The sequence below is a fragment of the Larus michahellis genome, chromosome 5, assembly GCF_964199755.1.
Source record: "Larus michahellis chromosome 5, bLarMic1.1, whole genome shotgun sequence".
Classification (NCBI taxonomy): Eukaryota; Metazoa; Chordata; class Aves; order Charadriiformes; family Laridae; genus Larus; species Larus michahellis.
The window spans coordinates 13617560-13631191 of record NC_133900.1 but is presented as its reverse complement, the minus strand read 5'-3'; the positions used below and the strand labels follow the sequence as shown (position 1 = coordinate 13631191).

At 41.7% G+C, this 13632-nt stretch overlaps 1 protein-coding gene across 2 annotated transcripts in view; it reads left to right on the top strand.

Annotated features, from left to right (window-relative positions):
* The first annotated feature begins 1950 nt into the window (after window positions 1-1950).
* Window positions 1951-13632, top strand: part of ARHGAP10 (Rho GTPase activating protein 10) — a 153501-nt gene continuing 141819 nt past the window's right edge. The window contains exon 1 of one of the 2 annotated variants that reach the window (XM_074588835.1): window positions 1951-2350. In XM_074588835.1, the coding sequence (XP_074444936.1) occupies window positions 2197-2350 (154 nt within the window). In that variant the 5' untranslated portion in view covers window positions 1951-2196. The remainder of the gene's footprint in view (window positions 2351-13632) is intronic. The other variant, XM_074588836.1, reaches the window with a different exon arrangement.

Below are 13632 nucleotides of genomic sequence, written 5' to 3'. Positions count from 1 at the left end.
TGCAGCTAGAATGGAATACATTTTTACTTCACATGATTGAGGTAGGTGGACCAATTTCCCCTAATGGGTCTGTCATGGTAGGACAAGTCTAAATTTTAGACCTGGTGGTTTTTTGCTAAGCTAAACATTCACTTTTTTTTTTTTTTAATTTGAATGCAAGCAACTCCACACAATGCAAGCAGCTCAATTACTTTACAACACTTCAGTGGAATTACAAATAGGGAAATCATAGTAACTATAAACAAGCATGAAAAATATTATTCTAATTTTAATCCTGAAGACAACTACAGGACAAAGTAAACAAACTATTTGGGGAAGACATACTCTTGAAATGCTGCTCCAGTAATCTAAACAGAGATAAGCATTGTTTGTTATTTCTTTAAGGTAGTTGCTGGGTTTTTTTAATTAATTTTAAAGGGAGTTTTGAGTAGCACGGTAGCTTCTGAGTTAAATAATGCTAGAAACTAAATATCACAGCAGATAATGTGATCTAGCAGGTGGGACAGTTGTCTGAAAGGCTGAATGGTCAGGGTCTGTTATCAGTAGCACCTCCTGGCCTGCTGTGATTGCAGACAAGTCATCTGTACTTTTAAGTAGCCGCTGATTTGGAGGGGCCACACTCCTATTTAAGACTGCTTTCAGGAACTATGATTACTCCTGAGCCTTCATATCAAGCCCCCCTCTGCCCACCCCTTTCTTTACACAATTGTGTTTTCTTATTTTCCCTTATCTACATGAACAACGAGGACATTATCTTTGCTTTTGATCACAAAGTTCTGTGCTTACTCACCTGAGCTCAGTGACCACTGTCAGGTGGTAACACCCACGCTCAGTCTGGTTTCTGAAGCGGACCGTAAGTGGATAGTAGTTAAAAAACCCTAAATGTTTGCAAAATTGAATCCTACCTGACATACTGATTGTACAAACAGGAGAAATTTTAAATGAGATTCCGGACGTGCCCACCTATTTCCATACATGACTTCTGCAGGTCAGTGCCTGGGGTCACACAGAGGTTATGTTGATAGTAACACTGCCAGCTGTCTTCATCGCAGTCATTTCTAGAAGTCTTAGGTGCTACTTTTTAAAAGAAAGATAAAAGTAACTTTTAGGTTTTTTTTTAGTGCAAGTCTTCAAAACCTAAGTTATATCCAAAAAAAGACAGCTCTATTTTGTTTCTCTGGCTAATGCAGGCTAGGCTTAACTGTGGGCCCAACAATAATACATTTAAATTAACAACAAAGCTCATTGCTTCAAAAGGGGCAGGAACTAACACTAAGTTTGCCAAAATACAGAAAGTTAAATAGATTTAAGTTACTCCCAAAGAAGACATCTAGACATACTTTCCAATCCAAACCGTTCTGTGATTCCGTGTTGATTCTGTTCATGACTAAAACATATACCCCCAATCATCTAAAATTTTTAAAGTTCTATCAAATCATTATGAATTGCGCTACGGTTAAACCATTAAAACCAGGAAATTATAGCTAAATTGTAAATACAAGTATCATTATAAGCCTTTTCTATTATCTTCATGAGTTTCCTAACACTCATAACCAAAACAACTTGGCATCAAGTGGTCTTCTCAAGGTCTTGCTCTTGCATAACTGTTTGTATGAGTTTATTAAACGAAGACGTAAAGGTGAGGCTGTATCTACTTTACTCAGTATTTCATGGCGAGGCGCAGCAGGACAGGAACAGCAATGCCAGCCATCTCTGCTGGCAGACCACCACCGGGACAGCAATAGCCAGCCTTCTCTGCTAGCAGACCACCAAACACCACCCCTCTCCTACCGGGGCCCCTCGGAGCCCCCCCCTCACAAACAAGGGGTTCGTTCTCCCGGGATCCCAGCCGCTGGTCGGGGGTTACCTGCCCGCCTCGCCCGAGCGGGCGGCTCTCCCGGCCTTGTGTAACCGCCGCCGCGGGGCGGGAAGGAAGGAAGGGGCGGGCGGGAGGCGGGCCCCGCCGCGGCAGGCCCGGCCCAGCCGTTCCCTTCCCCTGGCAGCGGGGAGGGTGGCTCCTCTCCGCTCGCCTTTGCCCGCGCCCAGCCCTGCGCGGGGGGAGCCGTCGCCGCTCTCCCTCTCTTTGTAGCCGCGGCTGCCGCCTCACCGCCGCGGGGACGGCCGGGTCGCTGCTGCTGTGGCGTAGTCTGGAGAGGTCGGCGGGGAGGCGAGGCGAGCCCCGGCGCAGCGGCAGCCATGGGGCTGCAGCCCCTGGAGTTCAGCGACTGCTACCTGGACAGCCCCTGGTTCAGGGAGCGGGTGAGAGCCCACGAGGCCGAGCTGGAGAAGACCAATAAGTTTATCAAGGAGTTGCTCAAGGATGGGAAAAACCTGATCGCCGCCACCAAAAGTGAGTGGAGGGGCGGCGCGGGGGGGAGACGCCGGGTCGCTGCGGGGGCGGCTGCCGGCGGCTCGGGGCCCGGCGCCGGGAGGTTTCAAAGCCTTTGAGCCGGCGGCGCTCGCTTTTGTTACAGCGAGGTTTGCACTGGCTTTCTCCAGCCTCTCCCTTGGGTCCCCCACCAGCCGCTTTTGGGGTCTTAGGTCCTCTCCAGCCCTTGGCCGCGGAGGAGGGGTACGGGATAGCGGCGGTGGCGCCGGCAGCAGCGGCAGGTAGCTCCGCTTCTTGTAACGGCGGTTGCATCTGCCCGGTCTCTCGGGCTTTACTGAGCCTGGCTTATGCGTTCGGCGGTGCCGAGCCCGAAGTGAACTACGGTGTGAAATCCGCTGAGAACCGGGTTTCAAGTTTTACCGGTGCGATACAAGCTGGGCGTCTGCAATTTGCACATCTCAGCATAAAGATGTATGTGTATACGTATTTGTAGTCTGTGAAGAGGCTGCTGAAAGTAAAAAATTTAAAATTTCAAGTATGTTCAGGAATTACCAGACTCACAGTTCTGTGGTGACAGCACTAGCTACCAGTTCTATGTCTTTGGCCTCTTAAAATGCGATGGTGCTTTTTAATTTTGCATTTTACTCGTTGAAAATATATATATATTTCTATATTTATCACTAGCTATGCTGTGGTTTATGTAGGAATTATGTTGTTTTCCTTGAATTACCGTGTTAATGCATGTTCTTAATGTAGTATTGTGGTAATATATTTTCTTCCATTAACTTAAGATACAGTGGTGTAGTCTAGTGGGATGATTGACTATACCAATTATTCAAATAAAACACTAACACAGCACTCTGGCACGGTATTCTCAAAAGTGTACTGCATCTTTGGTATCACGGAAAACTTCTGAAGGCAGGGAACCAGGCTTTCAAGATATTTCCCTTAAAGTAAACCGAGAGGGATTTGGCTGATCGTTTGAGCAGTGTAGCTGTCTGGATATGGTGAGGGTTTTAAAAACTAGAGGTAACTCATTTTGTACAAATAAAGAAACATTCTTCCCTGGTTTTATGTCTGTTTGATGTGCCTGGGTTAAAAAAGGTAGAAAATGTCATATCAAATTTCACTTGTTTAACTTCTATTCTTTGGCCTGTTAATATTCAGTTATTGCAAATCGTGTTCCTTGAGGATTATCTGAAATCTGGCACTAGAAGTGTCAGTATAAATCCTCTTAACTTGGAGTGCAAAGTTAAAAAGTGTCCCTAAACTTGGATAAGAATGGTGGAGGGAAAGTGTTCCACTTTTCTTCTATTCCTCCAGCATTTAGAAAGTATTTTGGCAACTGCCCCCAACCCTCCATTTCTCATATACAGTTACATATACAGAACTTAATTTGAAATTGTGGAGCTGATGGTGGTGAGGAAAGCCCTAACTCATAGGAGCCTCCTAACCATAGCAGAATCCTGTGCTGATAACTTTGGCTTGATGTGCAGTGCACTGTGCGCTTAGCTGTGTGTGGTGGGAGCCAAGGGAGTCAGACTGCATGCCAAGCAGAGCCACCTGGCCTGAGAGCCCTTGATGAAATACTTAGGGTTAGCCCATGAAAAATAATTGGAGAAGCTATCTGAGATCCTGCCCAGTGTTCAGGTCTAAGCAATTCCTTCCTTTCTGAGATGACAATTAGAAATTTTCTTCTTGAGATTAGGTGCTGTATCTTATCCTAACAAACATCTGTGCTTCAGAATACTTGTTTGAGAAGTGTAAACAGAGATTGAATCCTTCCTTGCACATTTCAGGTTTCTGCAGTTGTCTCCCCTTCAGAGTGCCCTGCGTGACAGGTCTGAAGCTGAGTCATCTTCCTCTGCCACTGGTGAAGCAGTGCCACTGTTCAACAGACATTAAAAGACAAATTGAACCAGAGGAAACACAAGGAGGAGTTAAAACCCATTAAAACCCCCGTGGTTAGAGTATTGGTCCTCCTCGTGTTTTCAGAAGAAAACATCAGCATCTAATTTCTTTGAGGAACCTGGTTCATTTGCTGTCAGGAAACCAAATGAGATTAATACTTGTTTCGAAAACCAAGCTTGAGAAGTAGTCTAGACACAGAGCTAGCTATTCACCTCTGTCAAAACTGCATTTTCTGCACAAAAACTAGCTTGCTGCAATCTAGAGAATGTGATAATAAAGCAGGACATTTTGAGAGCTTAGATGACTGCCTCTTAGCCAACGGTTGATTACAATTTTTGGAAAATTGTTTTAGTCTTTTGAACAAAAAATGTCATCTTAATAATAGCTGAAGTACTTCTCTGTTTCTAGAACCAGGTAAATTACGAAATTTACATCTGTTTTAAAGTTTTTTCTGAATAGGCTATAAAATTTAAAATGTAGTAGGTGCACTACTGTTCTTAAATCTGTGGGAAATGAAGTGACTGCAAGAGGCTGCCTGTGTTTCCCTCCCTTAGTGCTTTCCTTATTTCACTTGTAAAGCAGCGGCTTACAAGAAATGTCGTGAGGATTCTTTAGGTGTTAATAACTGATGTGATTGAATAGATCGCACTTCCTGCTTTACAGACAGCCTTGTAAATGACTTTGATGCTGCCTGCACTGGGTTACATCTTGAGAGGTGGTAAGCAGACACTGCTACCACTCCCTGTAATCACAGGAGTCAACAGTGTCTCGCAGGACAAACCAGTAACATGATGTGGATCTTCTCTTTGGCACCTTTCCATTTATCTCCTCAGTGGCATGGGAGTGTATTTTCCACCTAAACCTCAGAAGAATTGATTTTCATCACTACAGGACTATATGGCTTTAAAAAAAAAAAAAAAAGGGTGTTTTGTATTCTTAAATTGTTGAGTTTCCAGTATGAAGCATACTTCAAGTGTATCTTTACACTTTTAAGTTTCATTTGTTTCAAGAACCTGATAGAAAGATAAACAAGACTGACTCAAAGCTGTCTTGTTTCCTGTGTAATGGTTTGAATCACTGGGTTGTCTAGTTCAAGCTAAATATTGGAAGAATGAATAAACAATAGGTGTCTCTTTCTTTTTTTATGATGGTTATTAAATATGTTTAAGAGGAATACAGAAAGACTTTTTTTTTCTACTGTTAGTGATCAGTAAATACAAGCAGTATACACGTACGCCTTTTAGAACAGAAAAACAATATTTCTCAGGGGATTCCATTTCAGTTAAACAAGTGAGGATCAAAATAGTGTACAAATAAATTCTGGATGGAGTTAGTTGTTTTTCTGTTGAGAGAAACTGAATTTAAAGGTGCCTGATTGGAGGATCCTTATTCTGAAATGTGAAAGGAAGTTGAGAGGTTTAGTTCTGAGCCCTTAAAATCTCTGAGATGCAAATTGTTGGAAGCTAGAGAATACACTGGATAAATACTACATAGTCACTTCTGAATTCTTCTCCTTATGTTGATCCAACTCTTGGTCTCTTGACATGAGTGTGAAATTTATTTGGGGTTTTTGGAAGTGAGACTTTTCTGTAAACGTACAGCAGGAGCTGCCACTTTTTATGAGACCTCAGGGAGGAGTAGGAGGAGTCAGCGTGAGCGTAGGTTTTGGCGCTCGGCATCACACAGGGGGTTTGTAAAGGATAACTGTGAGCGTGTGCTCGCAGCGATTACACGTGCCTGAAAGCAGAGCCTCCCCGTTCTTGAATTTAGGCTCAGATGAGAGCAGAATTCTGTTTGGGTCAACTGTGGTGACTTTGTAATGGACTGATGAAGAGGGAGGATGGAGAAGCCAGGAAAACAGAAAAGTTGAGTTCCCTAGGAGGCTTTCAAGGGGTGGGCCATATGCAGTGCCCATCTAAGGGAAGCCTAGACAAAGTTTGATAGGGAAGGGTGCCCCACACGGGCCTCTCATCTAAAATGCATCATAAAGCCTTTCATCAAGTCAGGATCATCTACTGACAAGTGAGCACCACAATATTCAAATGCCCTTATCACTTGTGCTAGAATGCAGGGCAGCTGCCTTCCTCCACTTGCACCCCGAGAAACTTGCTACCCAGTGGCCCCATTGTGTGTTTTCATGTCTGACCTGTCCCTTATTGCATTGCTGTCTCTGTTTCGGCTGAGAGCACCCTGAGGTTTTGCGTTGTGAGGTCTTGGCCATTGTATTTGGTGCAGCAGAGTAGGAAACCAGACACTTTGGCTGCCCAGTTCCGATCTCTGCAGGCAGCTCAGTCTGCCCGGGCTTCTGGTGGCTATTTTTTATTACTATTTTTGGTTTATGTTCTTTACAGAAGAGTTATTCCTTGCACTCTAGCAGGCAGAATACAAAACAAGAACCAAATTTCTTTTATCTGTAGAAAGAGTTTGTTGGAATATAAAGAGTTATTGATAATTGTTACTGAAAAATGCTGCAATACTCCAGGGAGTGCTTCTGCATTCATGGGGGGAGTGGGGAAGAATTCTGTTTCCTTTCCTCTGAGGTGTTATTAGTCACTGGTCATTTACAAGTTTGCAATCAAGAAGTTAAGCAGACTGGAAATCTTGTTGGCAATGGGAATAAAGCCATTCCCAGTCCCATCTCCAACCTGTTGGAATAGGCTGAGTCTTTCTTTTAACAAAGTTGACTGAAGAACTTAACGCAAACCCAAGACCCAGTCTGATGCCTGAGTTGGTCAAACTCCTGTTCTTTTTCTTGGCCAGTTCTCTTGGTGTGTGGTGGTGGTGGTTGACCTCTCAGATACTGGCTTTGGTAGGCTTTTGGTCTGATGTGGTATGGGTATTATTATGTAACTGTAAAGGCTGTCATAATCCACGTAATAACACAGCATAAAAGCCACTCAGATCACTTGAGCCACGGTGCTTTTTTTTTCTTAAGCACTAATTGTCCATTTTTAAGCTTTCCTTAGTATAATCTGCACTTATGAAACCACTTAGCTGAATGTATAAAGTGTGCCAGCCCTCAAAGCCTTAGGAATTTTCTGCAATAGAAATGTTGTTCTACTGACACTCCAGTACATGTCAAAGAAGTAAGGTAAAACAGTTAATATAGGACTCATTAATAACTTCTACAAAAGAAATGGACATTCACTAAAGATTTAGAAAGAATCCAAAGACTGAGGAAAAACTTATGTCATTTTTACTTAACAAGGGGTGGGGGTGCAGGGAATACTGTGAGAGGGCCTCAGTATATACCTTTTAAAAAAACCTTTTCTATTGGAATTCAGCTCAATAATGGAAACATTCAAAAACTAAGGCAAACGGGTACTTTGGGGCCCATCTGATACAGCTTTCCCTTAAGAGAGAAGTGCTTTTAATAACATAATAGAATGTTGCTTTTCCCTTCCCTTCAAAATAATTGCCACAGCTAGGGCCTAATTAAGTAAGACGGTACTTTTTTTCTGCTTGTAGATAAAGTTGCTTCTGTATAAGGATGAGGGAAGTGCTTTCTTTTAAGAAAATACTCTGTAGAACATTGTGTTTAGCTCCACCCGAAGTAAAGCATTCATTACTGTGTCAGTAGCTATAAAAAGTGTCAAGCTCATTCTGTGGAGGATGCCAGTTTGTCATCTTGAATCACATCTCTTCAGCTTGGATTACTAACTAGCTCCATTACCTTCTTTGTCCTGTAGATGTTCCACTGTTCATTTTTTTTTTCTGTATTAAAAGTAGAGCATTGTGCTAGTGAACTAGAAGATGTGATTTCAGAAAATATGAATTTTCATTAACTTATGTGGATTTTCTCAGTGATCAGAGATGTGAAAGTCTGTTGTGAAATGCAATGATTCTGTCTTTCGGTCATTTGGGGGAATATATAATTTTTCAGCTTTAGATAAACCGTGTAAGCGGTCATTAAAGAGGGCATCAGTGATTAGTGTAATTATCTGTTTTCAGGACAAAACCAGTAGAAATAATTAGAGTTGCTAGTAATTTTTAGAGAAGTTGACTGGTAGATTATGTTGGAAAGTTTTTTTCCTGACTTGTTTTTTTTTTTTTTTTTTTTTTTAAATGACAAGCTTTTTAGAAACTTAATGTTGAATTTTATGGAACCTGGGTTCATTTTAAGGAGTTGGAAAATGGATGGATTTGCCCTACAGCCCGTGAAGTGCAAACACCTGGTTGCAATTAAATAAAGAAAAATAGACCTACTGCTAAGGCTGCAGGTGTATGCAGTTCCTAAAATTATATTATGCTTGCCAGCTCTGTATTGCAAAAATGCTGCCAATTTTAACAAGCAGAGCTTAAGACGCTAATACCAATTCTCAAGTCATTCTAAAATCAACTTCATAGTCTTTAGTGAGGCAGAACATCTCTTTCTGATCAGTACAGATTTTTTTATAAGGGGACAGGATGGGGAGATGACCTGCCTGGGAGTGCTATGGGTTTTTTTTCCCTGATGTACATCCAGAGGAGAAGCATACAGGCTGGGTGCTCTGCCCTCGCTTTGGACAGGGAGCACTTGGAAACATGTTTTGGAATGGCACAGAAGAGCTGCATCCCAGTGCTTCTCTGTTCCTCCCCGGCTGTTTTTTAACGTTACATAATTGATGTATATAGTTTACATCAGCTTTAGTGCTTTTGTTTTACAATACCAACTTCAGTCACTATTGCAGCACTTAATGTGTTAACAGAGGCTTGACTGTTTCATAGAATTATAGAATGTGTTGGGTTGGAAGGGACCTTTAAAGGTCATCTAGTCCAACCCCTCTGCAGTAAGCAGGGACACCTTCAACTAGATCAGGTTGCTCAGAGCCTCATCACACCCGGCCTTGAATGTCTCCAGGGATGGGGCCTCCACCACCTCTCTGGGCAACCTGTGCCAGTGTCTCACCATCCTCATTGTAAAGAACTTCTTCGTAATGTCTGATCTAAACCTACCCTGCTCTAGTTTAAAACCATTGCCCCTCGTCCTATCGCTACATGCCCTTGCAAACAGCCCCTCCCCAGCTTTTGTATAGGCCCCCTTCAGGTACTGGAAGGCTGCTGTAAGGTCTCCCTGGAGCCTTCTCTTCTCCAGGCTGAGGGAGATAGTCCACAGCATGTGAATCTTGGCAATATGCTTAATGTTTTGATGGCGTGGGTTGTGGCTTTTTGAGATAATTTTTATGACTTGCTTATGTTTGATGGGGTTTCCTTTTGGGTCTAATGCCACTTTTCTGAGTTTCCAGACCAGATTTGCTGTTGTTCTATGACAGTTGTTCTTGAGATGTTACAACATGCTCTGTGTTTTGATCATCTTTTAAAAGCCTTCGTATTTTTGAGTTGGCAAATTAAGATACTTTGAGCAGTTGAATGTTTTCCCATAATATCTAGCGAGTGTAAAATATATGCTCAGATGAGCTTGGGGACATATTGGCAGAATAGTTTAAGAAACTACTGTTCAGGGAATTTAACATCTCTCTGCTGGTGGTTGCTGCTACCCACTGTAGTTTTCAATTTTAATCAGCACCCAAAATCTGTCTTGTTGCTAAGTCAAACCCATCTTCTTTGCCAAGTTTAAGCTAAGCCATCACATTTTGCAATGATCTGAGGCAGGCACTTGTGCTCTATCCCAGCAGCTCCTGTGTTGTTTGTGCCCTCTGGGTGTAAGTCTGATAGAAAAGAGGGCAGCTACAGTGGCTGCAATTTAAAATGCCCCGTGTTATACATCTGTGGTAGATGTATGCCTGCTAGCCAAAGTGCATGTTTAGGTTTCTCACTGGGAAAGAAGACACTAGAAAGGGAAGTCTGTGGCTGGGTTTATGCTATCCTCAAGTTCTTTTTCTAAACAGACATTTTTTGGCAAATTTCAGCAGACAGCCTTAATGTCTTGTTGTTTTTCCATATCTGCCTCTACCTATGGACGGAGCTTCTTACAGCCAGCCTGTTCTTTATGAATTCCTTTTACTCCTTCTGCTCTGGTTTTGTTTTCCCTCCTCTGTATTTGCTCATCTTTCAGGATAAAAATAGAGAGAAAACATCCAGGCCCTCAGAAGCAACGTGGCCATGGCAGGCCAAGGCCAAATCAGAAGTTCTTGTAAATCATTCATGCTGGGGTTGTCCTCTTTGAGAAAGGAGCAGTGGGAGGGAAATATAATGTACAGAGATGGAAAATCACAGTGTTATTAAACATTGTGGTTTTACTACTGCCCACACCTTTGAATAAATGTCCTATTGTTGCCTCTTTAGTTGAGAGGACTGGGCAGGTGGGGGTTATCAGCTCATTAGGTAGGTCAGAGAGAAGGCTTTGTCTCTCAATAGATCTGGTTGTTACAGCTTCCCTTAGTTCTCTCCAGCTTTTGTATATACACCTGGCTGGTCAGGACTGCACGTCCTTGAAGAGGAAAAAAAAAATGCTTTGTTTAATTTGGCAATGGAAATTGAGTATCCAGGATGAAACTGAGCAGGACTGTGTATCAGACCTGGGCCTTGGAAGGTGTGTGTGGAGTCCAGGAGTAGGTTCTCAGCCACTTGGTTGCTGGTGAGTGTTTTTTATCTTTGAAATTTGTCCATTTCCTCCATTTGGCTGATGCATGCAGGCTTAGAAGCGATGAATGAATTCATGGTGAAGAGTCTGAAGCTTCTGTTGCACTTGCAGCATTTCAGTCTTAAGAAAAATTAGACTGTAATATATCAAATCTCAAAAGTTGGGCACTTTTCCTAAGCAGAGGGAGAGCACCTTATCTTTGCTCATTTGTCTTTTTCTGTGATTTTTTTCAGTCATTAGAAAGAGTTGCATGCTTTGAAACGTATTAATAATATTTGAGTGTAGATATGATGGAATAAAAAAAATTAAATTTGATAAGGAAACTTGTAGCAGATTTAAATGAAAATATGATTGCTTAAAAAAAATCTTTTAAAAAAAATATGTCGCACCATCTTGCAAACAGGTGGAGGGAGTGTGCTGCCAGGTCACCAAGGACTTGAGAAAAACTTTTCAAAATACAATTTTGGCAGTGGGTCACCGTTCTTAGAAATCTATCATGGGGCTGAGTTTGTAGTTTATGTGGATTAACAGACTGTGAATGCTGCGTAGTTTCAGCCTTTGAAACACATCAGTGCTCTGAGAACAAAACAGTGTAATTTACATTGTCAATACTTTTTTTCCTGTTAAAATATCAGGTTGTATGCTCTCTCTGTCGAAAAGGCCTGGTCCAGTTGACAAACTCAGTTCAAGCTAAATGACTGTTTCTCCAAAGTTTTTGTCTGTTCAACTCTTCAGCCTGCGAGCTTTTCTGGAACAAAGCTGACTTTCTTCCAGTCTGCTATTAAACGCTCTTGCTCTGTGATAATATTACTGTACTTTTATTGTGTCTCACTTTCCTTTATGCTTTCAGTAGTTTCAAAATGCACAGTTTCAAATTTCTGTTGTGCCTCTTGCCTAGCTGTTCTCTTGTTCCAGCAGATTCAGCACCTTTGCTAAAAGAAATAAAATTACCTGGATGTATTGCATCCCTTGTTATTTCTTTTACTTCTAGAAGTAAAAGAATCTAATACTAAAAAGAATCTGCAAACACTCCTCTGTTCCATGGCCATTTTTTTTTTTTTTAACAAGTCACATCTGTGTCCACCAACACCGTTGTTGGTGTTCCCATGGGGTTCTGTAGGGTTGCACCTGAGGGGGAAGGTTGCCCTCCTTGAGGGGTAGGGACCTAGCTAGTCAAGCATGAAAATTTATTGTTGGCACCTGTTCCTCTCCTTACTGCAGTCCTTTGTGATGTTTTGTGAGGGAATGGGGCTAAGCTGCAGACATACAGCTCCAGTTTTTGTGTAGTTAATATAATGAACCAGGGAAATGTCGGTGTGACACCCTTGAATCTCGTCTAGCAGCTTCATCCTCTGTTCAGATGAACTTTGCTGAGGGCCCAGAGCAAAACAGAAGGAGATTTGAATCTAGACAAGCCAGGATGCTATGGTTTAACAAGAGCTGAAATGTGGTCTCTGTTGTGGAAAGACTCATCCATCTGTTGCAGAGCCCAAGCACGTGAGGACTGGTGGCTGTTATCTCTAGGTAGTGCTCAAGTAGCATAACCTGCTCTGAGGGACTGGGAATGCCCTCCTGGAGGTTGAGATCTAATGACCAGTAGCTTGGAAGACCCTGAGAACAATTGTGTCTGTATCTGGCCTAGTAATCACGATGATTGACTTAGCAGAAAATGAGTTTTAATGTGTATGTTTAAGAAGCAAAACTCCTCCAAGCTACTGTCCTAGATGCAAATATTATTTTGAAAATATAGCTTTGACATTCAATAGAAATGATTCTTTGTGTACACTTATCTGGAAATTTTATTTCCTTTCCTGCCTCCATTGACCACTTTCATGTGTCTGTAATTGTACTGTGTCTTAGGTATGAATTCCTTTTTTTTAGGGACAAAAATACCTCATATTTTGGTGTAACACAACAATAATTTGTATTGTATATAGGGCTTTTTTTTTTTAAATTGCTGCTGTAGGTTGCTGTCAGTCCTGTGGATCTTTCTATAGTGGACATGGTTCATGTCTGCAAGGTTAGTGAAATTAGAGGGGTGAAATTTTCATCTTTTATACAACCAGATTTTTATCTGGAGGCAAGCACAATACAGTTTACATTTCCACTCCACATCTTGCCCGTATAGATCACTATTTACTCCTCTTGTAACTGATTTGAGTCTTTTGTAATAAAACGTGGAAAAAAAAAAAACACGTGATAGAGCTTTTTATTTGCATAGTTCTGACAAAACACTAAGCAGCAAACAAGTGAATTAAATTATTGGAATGATGACATGTCTTCATCCCTTCATCCCATATTTCTTCCCTTAAAGCCAAGAATGTTTTGTCTTTTCATATACATGGATAATTTTATGGTATGAACAAAAGAGCAAGCTGTCTCTCGAGAAGTGACTTTAGAAGCAGCTTTGGGCAAGCCCTTAATCTTTTTATCTCTTTCTTTCTGTTGCTATTTAAGCTATTGCTTCAAACTTGTGGGCATTTATCTATGAAGCATTTCAGAAATGTTGAAATGTTGTAGAGAAGTGTTATCAGGCCCTTCTGCATTATGTGAGACTGCACCCACTGCTCTTCTTCTGTAGTCATTTGAATTGAGCAGTAGTTGTAAACTTTTTTTTTTATCCCCTTCATGTAGATTAGCTTAATATAGAATCCGACAGGAGAATGTGCTGTATTCTCCTATAGTCATGTTTTAGACATCTCAGCATGGAGGGCCTGGCAGTATGAACTCAGAAAGCAGCTGTTCTGCCCTTGCCATGCAGATAATTCAAGTGGAAATTTAAGTCAGCGGTTTGGCTTTTCTAAGATTTATAGCACATCGTCATTCACATTTTTATAGAAATTATCCATATGTGGAGAAAAACATAGGT